The sequence below is a fragment of the Trichomycterus rosablanca genome, chromosome 1 (assembly GCF_030014385.1).
Source record: "Trichomycterus rosablanca isolate fTriRos1 chromosome 1, fTriRos1.hap1, whole genome shotgun sequence".
Taxonomy (NCBI): Eukaryota; Metazoa; Chordata; class Actinopteri; order Siluriformes; family Trichomycteridae; genus Trichomycterus; species Trichomycterus rosablanca.
Window position 1 is genome coordinate 48305576 of NC_085988.1, and position 15491 is coordinate 48321066.

At 39.4% G+C, this 15491-nt stretch overlaps 1 protein-coding gene across 1 annotated transcript in view; it reads left to right on the forward strand.

The window, feature by feature from the left end:
* The window catches only part of syt12 (synaptotagmin XII), a 29065-nt gene extending 17664 nt beyond the window's left edge, over positions 1 to 11401 (forward strand). The window contains exons 5-8 of the mRNA XM_063003768.1: positions 6201 to 6416; positions 7484 to 7604; positions 7871 to 8004; positions 10064 to 11401. Coding sequence (XP_062859838.1) covers positions 6201 to 6416; positions 7484 to 7604; positions 7871 to 8004; positions 10064 to 10237 — 645 coding nt within the window. The 3' untranslated portion in view covers positions 10238 to 11401. The remainder of the gene's footprint in view (positions 1 to 6200; positions 6417 to 7483; positions 7605 to 7870; positions 8005 to 10063) is intronic.
* Positions 11402 to 15491: the final 4090 nt, after the last annotated feature.

Sequence of the window (15491 nt, forward strand, 5' to 3'; positions counted from 1 at the left end):
TCTTGATGCAAAGTCATATTTCTATTACAATAGGCATATGCAGTTGAATTCAATTATTTACATACTTAATGATTTTAGCAATTGTTTTTTTTCCGTGACTGAATGTTTGTCACACATGGTTCTTTGTCCAAAATATTTTTTCTAAACGTCCTTTATAAGTTCGTTGTGCAGCTTGTTTTTACTGCTTCGGCTTGATTGAACTTCGATTTGCTGAAAATCAGTGAGACAAATTGTTCATATGACATAGCCAAAACATTTCGGGGGAAACTAATTCCCATTCCCAAAGTCTTTTCATTGGATGTTTGTTACTTAAAGACAGGTTGAAGAGAATTAACAAAACAATTAACAAAAAGTTCCAACTTTTCTAGAAATGGGTGTAGTATAAATGAATTCCCTCTTTATGAATTAGTATATTTACTTGCACACTAATAATCCAAACACGCAGGTATTTGATTATAAACATTTCTGCACTATTTTTCACCATAAAGATCTATGACCAGTTTATGTGGGGGCTTATAGAAACAGAACCTGGAAGGCATGAATTCCTTCAAGGCATCATACACCTATCTACATACTTATTTACACCCATGGGGAATTTAGAGTAGCCGGTCCACCTTTGCACATATTGGGGGAAAAAGGGGAATTATTTTAAAATTAAATTATTTGATTAATATTATTTAATAATATGTATTAATATTCATTAAGTGAATTAGAAGAAATTACATTAATAATGGGCTGCAAGGTGGAGCAAACATGATTCATAACGCAATCAGTTTTACCTGGTACCACATAAAGCTGACTTATGTGAAGTGAACTGCAAGTAAACTTATTCAGATTATCTCCAACATCTGATCTTTTGTGATTATTCAGTTATTTTGTGCATATAAATTATATTTATACTTATTGTTTTTGCTTGTCACTTGTTTAAGAAATTGGTTTCTGTCCATGTCTTCTTTAAGTGGAACCACTCTCTCTCTCTCACTCACTCGCTCTCTTTCTCTTTCTCTATTACGGTTTCATTGCTCTAAAGGCTGAATGAGGGTCATTTACACTGCATTACGACTCCCAGTGTACGTCTCATCTACAGCAGGGCTGCTGCTCATTATAATGGAGACACAATGACTGATGATCAGGGGATTCCTGCAGGGTTACACATAGACTGCAATTTGAATCGGGTCAATTTTTACTACCGTCTCATCTATATACATATAGTGTGCGAGAAAATACTGTGCTTTCAGGAAAATAATGCAGGATAAAAGATAATAGAGTCTCTGTAAAACATTTAAATCCCTGGAACAGAAATCCCTGAGAGATTGTATATTTGCAGTTAATAGCCTGGCCTCCTTGGCTGCTTTCACATTATATGCAGCAAAACCCATTTTTGCTGGCTGTGCCACTGAGCACCAAGCCTGAAAACAATCCAGAGTAATAACTGACAGAATTGACAGATTATTGCTCGCTCTAAAAAAAATAAAAATAATAAGACTCTAACAATAGTCATCATTTGAAGACATGAGAAGTTAAGAAGAGGTAATGTGTAAATGAAACTGCTAAAATCAAAGAATAAAGCTAAAATAAAATAAAAGCTATTCCAGGATTAGTAAATATGTAATTGCTGTCTAAGGATGTTTTCACACCAGCATTTTAGACCAGTCATCGTGCTTGGGTGTGGACCGAAACTACTGCACCAAGGCCCTTGAGAGAAGATGGTATCAGTCTGGCCTCAAAGGAACTCTGGACTGGTTCGTTTGCGGTGACAGGGTGGTCTGACCTCAATTCTCAATGTTAGCTCCCGTCATCTGCTCAGTCGTCTGAATGCAGCATGTGTTCTTTGCAAAGTCTGAAGCAGTACAACATTTTAAAGAGGTGCCTTTAAAGTTAATTCTGCATCCTGCTGTAGTTGCTCTATGTTTAATGGCATAGACATATTAAATACTCTAAAATTCAGGACTTTTTCCTGTATTTACTGAACCAAGGGCAAAATGCTTCAAGGTACCAAATTTATCAATTGATTTATTGATTTAGAGCAAATGAACTATAGGTGTGAAAATGCCCTAAATTGCAAATCCGGTTTTCACATTACACAGATCACTCTCAAGTTGTGATGCTGTATTTTCTCACAATGCCATAGATCTACTTAAAAATGGAATACAGCAGCCGCTCAGGTGTCGCAGCGGTAAAGTACGCTAGCGCACCAGAGTTGGGGTTTCGAATACATCTTATCGAATCTCAGCTCTGCCTTTCCGACTGGGCTGGGTGGCAGCATGAACAACGATTGGCTGTTGTTCAGGCTTAGAGGGTAAGAGCCTCTCAGCTTGCTGGCTGACTGATGGCGCCCGAACAGGGCTGTAGAATAATGCTGATGGGGGTGTGGCCCTCCATACAGGGTGCCCGTCAAGTGTATGAGCTCAACTCGTGCAGGTGAAAAATGCAGTCTTCACTGACTGTACATGCCGGAGGGGGAGAGGCGTCTTTAATCAGCGGTGAAGGGTCGAATCAGTATAGAGGACGCACTCAGGGTAATTGGACATGACTAGATTAGGGGGGAAAATTGGGGGGAAAAAATGGAATACAGCAATTTGCTTCCCTCCCATATAAACAAACTGGATCAAAGAAAGTGAAAGTTTAATCAGATTATAGAACATTGTGTGGTTGCAGCTTTAAAATGCGCTTGTATCTAATATTCCTAACATGGCCTTTTCAATGTTTGTCACTAAGCCATGATTCTGTTGCCCTTCTTCCATTTTTGTTTTCAAGGAACATTTTAATCATAGAAATAACATGAAATGTATATTCACAGTTCACAGTGTTATAATTAAAGCATTATCAGTTGAGCTGGCCGTTATTCATGCTTCCTACTGACATTTTCTGGCAACTCTCAGCTTGAGCAGGTGGCTAGTGTCTTTTGGCCTTGTGAAAAAGAAGAGCTTAGAACAGCACTTGTACATTTGTTGGCAGTAAATGTGTTCAGATAAGCTTGTTCTTTATATATTTGTATTGTTGGAATTTAGCTATAGATAGAGTTTGTGCTATGGTCAATCCAGTAATATGGACTAAATGTTCTTCAAAAAGATATATACACAGATCAGCCATAACATTAAAACCACCTCCTTGTTTCTACACATATTGTCCATTTTATCAGCTCCACTTACCATATAGAAGCACTTTGTAGTTCTACAATTACTGACTGTAGTCCATCTGTTTCTCTACATGCTTTGTTAGCCCCCTTTCATGCTGTTCTTTAATGGTCAGGACTCTCCCAGGACCACTACAGAGTAGGTGTTATTTGGGTGGTGGATCATTCTCAGCACTGCAGTGACACTGACATGGTGGTGTTGTGTTGGTATAAGTGTTGTAGTGTGTGTTGTGCTGGTATAAGCGGATAAGACAGCAGCGCTGCTGGAGTTTTTAAACATCTCACTCTCCCTGCTGGACTGAGAATTGTCCACCAATCGAAAATATATCCAGCCGACAGCACCCCGTGGGCAGCATTCTGTTACCACTGATGAAGGTCTAGAAGATGACCAACTCAAACAGCAGCAAAGATGAGCGATCGTCTCTGACTTTACATCTACAAGGTGGACCAACTAGGTAGGAGTGTCTAATAGAGTGGACAGTGAGTGGACACTGTATTGAAATACTCCAGCAGCGCTGCTGATCCCTCACCCAAATAATACCTGCTCTGTGGTGGTCCTGTGGGGGTCCTGACCATTGAAGAACAGGGTGAAAGCAGGTTAAAAAAAGTATGTAGAGAAACAGACTACAGTCAGTAATTGTAGAACTACAAAGTGCTTCTATATGGTAAGTGGAGCTGATAAAATGGACAGTGAGTGTAGAAAGAGTGTAGGAGAGTGTAGGAGGTGATTTTAATGTTATGGCTGATCAGTGTGTATATATATACTGTATATTGAATCCCCTTTTTGTTAGTGGCTTTTTAGCCGCAGTATTGCTCCAACTTTGTTAAGCATCTTGCTATTGAATTAATTTTTCATTTTTTGCAGGTGCAGGGCTTTCAGTAGTGAGGCGCCTCGCCCCATTACATTTAGACCTTCTGGCAAAAGTCAGAACATAAAAATTGATTAATAAAGAACAGATTAAGTAAACAAGATAAAAGTTAACATCATTTGTAAAACATAATTTATTATTTATTTTAATTGATTTATTAAAGTTATTATATACTGTATAAAGAAAATGCTTAAAACATGTATTTTAAGACTATAATGGACTAACCAAAGCCTTTTTAGTAATAGATGTAAATTTTAAGTAAATATTAGAATTAATTTAAAGACATTAGACACAGCGGTAAAACGTAGCGGTAAAACACCAGTGCTGACATCTCAAGTTTTAATAGGCCAGGCGCCTAAACAAACAATAATTGGCTGATTCAAAGAGTGGGAAGGCTGGAGGCGATTCCTTATAACTGCAATTCCGACCTCTGCTGGCATATTGATGGCACCTTCACAGGTACGGGAGATAATAGAGATTGGGAGATCGGTGTGTGACTCTTCATGTGCAATACAGATCTTCGTGTGAAACCAACTCATTAAGGTGAAAAGAAGCCTCTGGCTACTGCACATGTGTCAGAGGGGGCATGTTAGTTACAGCACTCTTTGGTCAGAAGTGGAGGTCAGCAGTAGTAGAGGAAGCGAAATACGATGCAGTAATTGGATAGAAGTAGATTGGAAAGAAGCTTTTAAAAACATATCCCTTATTTGATTATAAACAGAATAGCATATGGAATGGCTTAAGCATCATAAACATAGTTTTAGTAGCAGCTGATTGAAAAGCAATGACAAAAATGACCATGCCAAGAAAAATGTTGATGACAATCAGTTATTGTCAACCTTTTTATTTGTGCTAGGTATCTGTATTGAGTTTTATGTGCCTGTATTTTCAGAAAGCAAGCACTTGTTTGTGTGGAAATGTTCCAGATGCAGTACATTTAGTGTAACAAGTCCTCCTGCCATGGAGATTGCCAGTGTGGCATGGTTACGAAATAATGTCTTTCTGCCTTCCCAAATTTGGTCGACAGATGATTGATGTGTCAGTTCCAGACACCGGCACCATGTACTGCATTTATTTGATCCAGGTTAAAGTGTTTCTTTAAAACTGAGCCCCAAAGGTGGTGTGCTGACCACTTTTTGTGATCGATCCCCACATAGTGGAACCATGCTGGATCTGGACTGCACCAGTTAATGGTATGGGCTTACTGCTTGTGTTTTGCTGTTCCTGGCTTGTGTTAAGGGTTTCCTATTTTTCCTTTTTTTGGGTTGTCGTAGATGGCCGTAACAGTCTGTCATATTGTAAATTTCTGCTCTTTCCCTTTTCTGTCCCCTTTCTCCGTTGCAGGCTTCCGTTATTTTGGTCACCTAGTTTTTTTGCGATTGTCCCCTTTTTGTTAGTGGCTTTTTAGCCGCAGTATTGCTCCAACTTTGTTAAGCATCTTGCTATTGAATTAATTTTTCGTTTTTTGCAGGTGCAGGGCTTTCAGTAGTGAGGCGCCTCGCCCCATTACATTTAGACCTTCTGGCAAAAGTCAGAACATAAAAATTGATTAATAAAGAACAGATTAAGTAAACAAGATAAAAGTTAACATCATTTGTAAAACATAATTTATTATTTATTTTAATTGATTTATTAAAGTTATCCAACACCTATATTAAGGGTGCCCTAGGGGCATAGCGGTAAAACACTCTAGCCCACTCCTCTACCACTGAGATCCGCAGGTATACAGACCAGAATGAACTGAGTGGAGACCCCTAAAAATAGGAGTAGATGAAAATTCAGTTGAATTAAATTCATTTAACAATAATGTAGTAATTATTAAAATACTTAATAAAACATACACTAATTTTAGCAGCAACAACTGCAAATAAATGCTTTATATAATTTTTATACATTTTTTACATTTTATACATTTTCATCTTGTGGATGAATTTTGGTCAATTTTTTGATGGATTGCTTTATATTTTACATAAACTTTTTAGCTTCTACCACAGCATCTCTATTGGGTTCGCTAGTGGACTTTAACTAGGCCAAAAGCTTCACCCATTTCCATGTGAACTTGCTTTTTATGTTTATGATTATCCTGTTTTACAGCCCGGTTGTGTTTATGCTGTGTGGAAACACAAATCTAAAAGCTTGTTCTCTTTTCTGCCATGGCTGGAAATATGTTCTAAAATATAGCTTTTTTCTTGCAGATTCAAAGTAATGCGTTCTCCGTGGTGTTTGATGAGCACTTCTCCATTCCAGTGGAAACAGCAGCCTTAGATGAATACAGCCTACGTTTCTCAGCATTCGGAGTAGACTCAGATGAAAGGAGCATCAGTGCAGGGCTGGCAGAACTTAAAATGTCTGATCTAGACCTGTCTATAAGATCTTTTAATGCCTGGCTGTACCTGCAGGACATGAACAAGGTAATGCCATAAACGTAAGCACATAAAACCACCAAATACATTACTGTTTGTCAACACCTTTGACCTGATAATAAAACATGATTACATGCACATTGCTGGGATAATGGTGATTAATCACATTACATGTGTTGAATGCAACAGATATGAATAGGCATGAAGACCTGAGCGACTTCGATTAGGGTCAAATCATTGTGGCCAGATAAATGGGGTCTGATACAGCAAGGGGTGCTCACAGGCAGCCGGGGTCAGTACCCACCAATCGGTTGTTAGGTGGCCAAGACTCATTGATGCCAGAGGACAGAGCTACTGTGGCATTTTAATACTGGTGATTTGGGAATGTGTTAGAACACACAGTGAGCCACTCAGGTGGTGCAGCGGTAAAACACGCTAGAACACCAGAGCTGACATTTCGAACTCGTCAGTTCGAAACCCAGCTCTGCCATCCGTCTGGGCTGGGCGGCTACATGAACAACGATTGGCTTGTTGTTCATACAGGGTGGGAAGGCGGATAGGGTCCTCATAACTGATGCAATTACTACCTCTGCTGGCTGATTGATGGCGCCTGCACAAAGTTGAGGAAAATGTGTTGATCAGGGTGTGGCTCTCCATACACAAAGCTGATCCACATATAAATTCGCCTTGTGTAGATGAAAAGATTCAGTCAACTACAGCACACGTGTCGGGGGGGCGTGTGTCAGTCAGCAGTGGAGATCAGCATCAGTAGAGAGGAAGCGTAATGCAATCAGGTACTTGGATATGACTAGATTTAGATTTTTTTTAAAAAGAGAACACAGTGCATCGAACTCTTCTGTGGAAGCGTCCATACTAACTCCTAAGTTGTAAAAGTAGTGCCATGCAGTCAAATGTTCAGGGTGTTTTTCAGCCCAGTATTCAGTATCCACACTAAGCAGGAAAAGTAGTTATTATATAAGTTAATTGATTTAATAAATTAATAAAGAAATAAAACTTAAAACTGTAACTAACATGTGCCTAATCGGTTTTAAATTGATTAGCAATCATTACTCCGTGGCTTTTGACATTTTGTGTTTATTGTATTGTTTCCGCAGGCTGTGGACGCTGTTGGGGAAATTCTGCTCTCACTTAGCTACCTGCCCACTGCAGAGCGCTTAACTGTGGTGGTGGCTAAAGCAAAGAACCTTGTCTGGACTAATGGAAAAACCACTGCAGGTCAGCATAGCCATGACAGTTTGGTCGTATAGATATCCATTGACATTTTCTGCATTTAAGCGACTTACAATTATCATTGAACGCAATTTGAGGTTAAGGGCCTTGCTCAGCGGCCCAACAGTGGCAACTTGGCAGTGATGGGGCTTGAATCAGCAACCTTCGAATGACTAGTCAAGTACCTTAACCGCTGAGCTACCACTGATATTTACACTGTTCATTGCCTTTTTTATGCATTTTTATCTTACGCCTGCTGTAAATTTGAACAGATCCATTTGTGAAGATATACCTTCTCCAAGATGGCAGGAAGATCAGTAAGAAGAAAACTTCCGTAAAGAGAGACGACACTAACCCTATCTTTAATGAGGCCATGATCTTCTCTGTACCTGCTGTTGTGCTACAGGTAACATCCACTACTCTACTTTTGTAATCAGTTGTTGTAACACATGCAGTGTGGCTTAGCGTCCTTTTTCTGACAAGCAGGGACATCCCTGAAAGGATGATGTCTAATTGTTACCATACTGTATGCTGCTCTAAAATGCAAATGTGCCTCTTATTTAAACTTTGCATTAGTAACAATCAGGGTGGTTCCTCTTTGCCCAGCAAAACCCAGCGCCAAATGTCCATTATTTCAAAAAACAATTTGACAGGTGGACTTGTGAGACCACAGCACACTTTTTCATTTTGCGTCAGTTTACCCAAGGTGAACCAGACCTGCCACAACCCTGACCAGGATAAGGTGGTTAATGAAAAAAGTAATAAAATGAGAACATTGACTAGGACATGTGGTCAGATTAAGTAAACATGACACTCTCTCACATACATAAGAACATCGACCCCATATGTGACAGATGCCGTCAAGCCCCAGCGGACCAAGTTTACACATTTTGGTCCTGCTCCTCTTTGTTCCTGTATTGGTTAGGGATATTTAAGTCTTTATAAGAGATAGTAGGAAAACCTATTGAGCCTTATGCTCTCATGGCTTTGTTTGGGGTGACTCCCATATCAGCGCCTATTTCCCCCAGGGGGGGCTGAGCTTATGACATTTGTCACTCTCCTTGCCAGACAACTTATACTTCCTAAATGGAAATCACCTATACCTCAGTGCCATAGTCTATGTATTAGAAAAATCATTAATGTGATGAAATTGGGGGCGGCACGGTGGCTAAATGGGTAGCACTGTCACCTCACAGCAAGAAGGTCCTGGGTTCGATCGCCAGGTGGGGCGGTCCGGGGCCTTTGTGTGCAGAGTTTGCATGTTCTCCCCATGTCTGGGTGGGTTTTCTCCGGGAGCTCCGGTTTCCTCCCACAGTCCAAAGACATGCAATTAGGTTAATTGGAGACACTGAATTGCCCTATAGGTGAATGGGTGTGTGTATGAGTGTGTATGTGTGTATGCCCTGCGATGGACTGGCATCCATCTGGGATAGGCTCCAGCACCTATCACGCCCCCCGCCCCCATCCTCCCCGCAACACTGATTGGACAAGTGGTTAAGAAAGTGAGTGAGTGAGTGAGTGAGTGAAATTGGAAAAAATAGATATATTTAGAACATTTTACCAAGTTTGAGACCCTTTCTTAGAACATGTTAGGAAACAGTTGATTGAGCTGATTGTTCTTTCACCCTCTCTTCCCTTTTTTTATTATTATTTATTTTTTTATTTATGTTTTTAATAGTTATTTATGACTATTAATTTATTTTCTTATTTTTTATACTATTTGGGGTTTTGTAATTTGCTCAGTTTTTGTACACTTAAATATGAATAAAGTTTGTTGTATTGTTTTGAGATTAAAAAATAAAAAAAACATTTTACTTGGATTTTACAGTAAACCACAGAAATGTTTTAGTGTTAAAGTATCAAATAATGCTATGCCATAGCATTGAGCACAGTGTTTTGGTAGCTTATAGAGCAGTTTGGACATAAAATAAAGTGTCCAAGCTTCATGTTTAGTGAGAGAAATGTATAAAGAGATTTGAACATTTCTGGTGCACCCTTTCTGAAGGGCCCCAAGTCTAAATCCACGCTGGCCACAGGCGGCACCAGTCGCTGGTTTGACTGTCCCACTCAGTTTATTGCTGTCCCCACTTTGTTCTTTCCCCTTTTTCTTAGAACATGTTTTCTTGGAATTCATTATGGAATTCCTTATTATCTAGCACTGTTTTAAATATTACTAAAATTCCTTCCTCATTTGTGTGTACATATTAACATAATTGTTATGTTTAATATTTTAAACAGTAGCTACATATAGCGGAATTCTGTAATGGGGTGGGATAAGCAATTAATCTGAACTAGTATAATAAATGCTGTGGTAGACAATTAAAACAAGCAAAACTTATTGACCTGATTGTAAGTAGAATTTGTAACATCAGTATCAACTAGTAAGAACTAGTATAAACTTTGATGCTGTGTCATAGTTTTTGTTAGCTTTGTGTGTTACTTACACTGTTGTATTCTGCATGCAGGACCTTTGTCTAAGAGTTACTGTGGCTGAAAACACAGATGACGGGCGCGGTGAGAATGTAGGTCATGTGATCATTGGTCCAGAGGCAAGCGGCATGGGCATCACTCACTGGAACCAAATGCTGGCGACACTACGCAAACCCGTCTCCATGTGGCATCCGTTGAGGAGGACCTAATCTGATTTCTGCCCTCCTATTCCAGCCTGCATGGTGCCTATTCTCTCTGTGACACATCCATAAAGACTCGTCGGTCCAGCAGGCGTCTTTCAGGAAAAAAAACATTTTTAAAGCAGTTGCACAGCCAGAGGCACAAAGCAAATCTGTCTGTTTCTGCATTTCCAGGTCTTTTTATCCAGGTTAAATTGATCTTCATTTGTAGCTGTTATTACAGGGTGGCTGACCTAAGTAAGCAGGCTGGACAGCACCAGTCAGCAATGCATTGTAATCGTGTTTTCAGTAGGGTTTAGTGTAGCCACATTCTACTCAAGTGAAAACTATTATTGTTATTATTATTTTGTTTTATGTGTTCTTTCTTCTGCTCAGTAAAAAGCAATAGAACATCTTTATGTACATATGGTAGACAGATTCCTATTTATTACTTAATTAAAATGTGACTATGTTGACGTTTTATATGTCCTTTGAGCAGAGCTTTTTAGCAACAGCGGTATTGACAGCAGGACTTTTGGTGTAGTGCTGTCCAGGAATGTAAATGCATAATCCTGAAACGCAATTAATACTTTGCTTTTATGTTTGCTTGCATTTAAACTTTGGACATCTTCAAGTTGAGTGCTAGAATTTATTCCTAGCATTTCTTATTAGTTGGAAAATCTTTTCCTTTGCATTATTACCAGAGAGGGTTAAAAAGAAGGCTTGCTTTCAGCTGTTATTGACAACAGTGTATAGTCTGGCAATAAACTTCCTTTAGCAGAAAGCCAGTTTGCACATTTATACTCTGATAACACAACACATACACATACAAAGTTCTGTCAGTTTCCAATCCTGCTTTCATTTTCTTCAATCCAGTTTTTCTAATCAAGACATGGTGAATAGTACTTAAACAATCAGGTTCATGTTTTTTATGCTGTAGCTATCTTGACTACTATATCAAGTGTCTGATCACAGCCGATGAGGTGTTTCATGACTAACTTCATTGTGCACCCACTATCATCTCGTGCCAAAACACACTAGAGAAGCAATATTTTCCATTTAGGCTTAAGTCTCTATTAAATGTTTGTGATCTTTGAAGAGGTAAAAAAACCTTTTACAATGCATGACATTATTATGGATATGGTAAAGTAATGTTCAAATATATAACTCTTTAAATAAATACATGACATGTTTTCTTGTCAAATTCATGGGGTTTCTATGATTTCTGCAGTTTTTTGAAAATTCACAAAGTCACAAATATACAACATGTAGCAATTAAAATTATGAATTTAGTTGTATTGAATGTTCTGTGATGTCATTTAAACTTTGTGACATGGCCTCTTTGATATTCAAACCATTTCAAATAGTGGTCAGGTTCGTGTCAAAGTAACATCCACAGGGATGGCAGGACCCAAGGTTTCCCAGCAGACTGTGCCCAAAGCATCACACTGCCTCCACCGGCTTGCCTTCTTCCTATAGTGCATCCTGGTGCCATGTGTTCACTAGGTAAGTCACGCACATGCACCCGGCTATCGACCTTCTTCCATTGCTCTGTGGTCCAGGGGTCAGCATGGCACCCTGCCTGGTCTGCGACTATGAAGCCCCATACACAACAAACTGTGATGCACTGTGTATTCTGACACCTTTCTATAAGAACCAGCATTAACTTCTTCAGCAGTTTGAGCTACAGTAGCTCGTCTGTTGGATCAGACTACGCGGGCCAGCCTTCGCTCCCCACGTGCATCAATGAGCCTTGACCACCCATGACCCTGTCGCCGGTTTAACACTGTTCCTTCCTTATTTCTAAAATTTCTGCAAGTTTTTTGTAACTAAATAATTAAATGACCTCTCTAAGTGAGTTGACTGAAAATTCACAATATCACATGTCACAAATATACAGCATGTAGAGCAACTAAAATTATGAATTTAGTGGTGTTGAACGTTCTGTGATGTCATTTAAACTTTGTGACATGGCCCCTGTGATATTCAAACCATTTCAAATTGTGGTCAGGTTCATCCGGTTTACTTTAACTATCTTTGAAATGTGTTTTAAAATCAGTTGGAACCCAAATGTTGCAATTTGTATTTATAGTCAGGAATGACACACACACACACACACACACCTGTGTCTATAAGGACCCACAATTTACATTGCATTGCAAGGACAAAACCCAAGCCACCCAAGCCACATTATGCTGTCTATATGTTCACCTGCACATTAAAGTATAAGGTCTAGAAATTATGAACTGTACCTTCAGTCATATCAGGTGTATAAATGTAATCAATAAATGAATAACCACAACCGTTTGAGGGGCTCAAGCAGCTCGCTTCAAATACCTTGCTCATCAAAGCATCTGCCATTGTATATTTTTTCCAGATGGTCAAACACTTTGTTTCGTGTGTTTATGAGACACCACCACTGGAAGTCGGTGATGTCTCATAAACTCCTTAAGTTCTGTCCTGAACACAAAACCTTGATTACAATTTGAGTAACCAAAATGATGCTGTGCAAATCTGTGTGTTGCAGTGCCAGCAAAGAGAATTTAAAATAAACAAATGCATTCCTAAATTCCTAAAAGCCAATGCACTCCTTTAAAAAACATCAACATAGGTCCAGTCAGAGGTTCTTTGGGGTCTGGACCTTCACCTGAGATGCAGATGGCTCATAGAAGATTTTTACAAAAGAGATTTTTATATCAATAATAATGTAACATTTAGCATATTGTTCACTTAGATATGTTTCTTTTTTGCTTTGACCATATCTCAGACGTGAAATTACATTTCTTTCAGTGTGATGTAATCATCTTTGTGATTAGCTGATTTGCACGTGATGGGATACGCTATGTGCAAACATCAGTAATGAAACTATTAGCTGATGGGGCGGGAAGTAAGGAGGTTGATTGTGGAGGGGTCATAATGTTTCTGAGCCTTTAGAAAGGGGTTAACAGAATTGAGAATGCTGTGCTCACTGATAAACAGTGATATCTAATTTCAGCACAAGTTTATTAGTGCTTTGGGTTAAACGCTAATGAAGTCTTACCCTGTTATAATCAACCCCGCTCATGTTGGAGACCAGAGCAACTATGTGGGATACAATCAGCAAAAACAGCACTGAACCCACCATCTATGAAATATTAAACGTCCAAGTCTCTGATATCCCTAAAGCACAAACAGCAACATTTACTGTCACTGATTAATGTCAACCCAGTAAGGAAAACATGAACCCTGCTGTTTACCATTTGGTACTCCAGAACTGTAGTTCAAAGTTAGCATCTGGCACAGAGCATGATATAAACGTTTTGTGTATCTGTGGTTTATCCTTGTAAAACACAAACCAATAAAGAATCCATTTAAAAGTCAATGTTAAAACACATTTAACAGCATCCTGAGGAATAATAATGATTTTATTATTTATTAATTTTTTTATTCATGTTAAAAGGAGCAGGATCAAACAATGCTTTTTTAACACTAGATAACATATTTATTATATATTTATTACATGGTTCCCTTTTTAAAAACCCACAGCAGCAGGGATAATCAGCCTGGTTTTAATCCCAGAAAGAGCATGATGAAGAGCCACACCCTGATCAACACATTATCCCTTGTTTCTGTGCAATTAATCAGCCAACAGAGGTCATAATTGCATCAGTTATTAGGTCCCTTCCGGCTCCCACTTTATGTAAGAACAACAGCCAATCGTTGTTCGTGTAGGCACCCAGCCTGCCAAATAGCAGAGCTGAGATTCAAAACAACGAGTTCGAAATGTCAGCTCTGGTGTGCTAGCGTGTTTTACGGCTGTGCCACCTGAGCGCCACATTTTGGTATTTTAAATCATTGAGATGTTAGAGCAACATATGCTGCCTTCAAGACATCATCTTTTTCAGGGACAAGACAATGCAAAACCACATGCTGCACACATTGCAAAGGCATGGCTGTGGAAGAAGAGGGTACGGGTACTGGACTGGCACTGCCTGCAGTCCTGACCTGTCCCCAATAGAGAATGTGTGAAGAATTTTGAAACGACAAATGCAACAATGACGACCCGTACATCTTAAGACGTGTTTGCAGGAAGAATGAGACAAAATAAAAACTGAAACACTAAATCACTTGGTTTGTTTGTTTGTCATGTTTTACACTCTTTGGTTACATTAATGTAGAGATGGTAGTTACTCGTTAGAGTCATTACACAAGATTAGTCAGTTCACAAGGTTATATCGAACACAGTCATGGAAAATTTAGTGTCTCCAATTTACCTCACTTGCATGTCTTTGGACTGTGGGAGGAAACCGGAGCACCCAAAGGAATCCCACACAGACATGGGGAGAACATGCAAACTCCACACAGAAAGGACCCGGACCACATCACCTGTGGATCAAACCCAGTAAATGTAGGAAACTCTGTGTTTTTTTTATTTATTTATTTGCATTTTCCATGCTGTCCCAACTTTTTCTGATTTGGGGTTGTAATTCCAGACAAGTTAAGTCCTTGCTGGCTGAGGCTGAGCGGCCACATGACCAACGATTGGCCTGTTGTTCAGATGGGCAGGACTAAGCCGGATATGGGGCTCTCTCTGACAGACTGGTGCAATTACGACCTCTGCCGCCTTCGCAGAGATGAGGAAAGAGTGCGCTTAGGGTGTGTCTCTCTGTACACAACACTAGGTGGCACAACACTCGTCAATGTGTGGGCGATGAGATGCATACGGCTTGCTGCCCAGGTGTCGGAGGGGGCGTGGGTTAGCTTCGATCTGCTCGGTCAGAGCAGGGATCGGCATGAGCGGAGAGGGAGCATGATGCAATTGGACGTGCTAAAGGGGAAGAAAATGCATAAAAAAATATCTTCAATATAATCACATAATATTAGAACTTCTTTACTAAGCATTTAAGTTGAGAACCAACATGCATTTACTATCTTCTATATCTTCTATACTATCTGCCAAAAAATATATATATTGTGCCCTTGTTCTATCAGGGTTTCAGCATATTTGGATCCTTGTACTGTTGAGTTCTTGAGCTAGAGTAGAGAAATGTTTACTGTGGAAGCACTTGTGTAAATAGCACTGGATAAGAGTACCTGGTAATGTCGAAAATAAATGTAAATCACACACACATCATTTGCAAAATATGATTTTTCAGTAGCTTAGTTGTTTGTTATTATTTCTTCTCACACAAGTTTATCTTATCGAAAAACATTTCTGGCAGTGACCAATCAGAATGCGGTGTTTCAGTGGGAGGCGGGCCGTGCTGAACTTTGGGAACAAAAGCACCAGAGCTGGGCTGGCCTG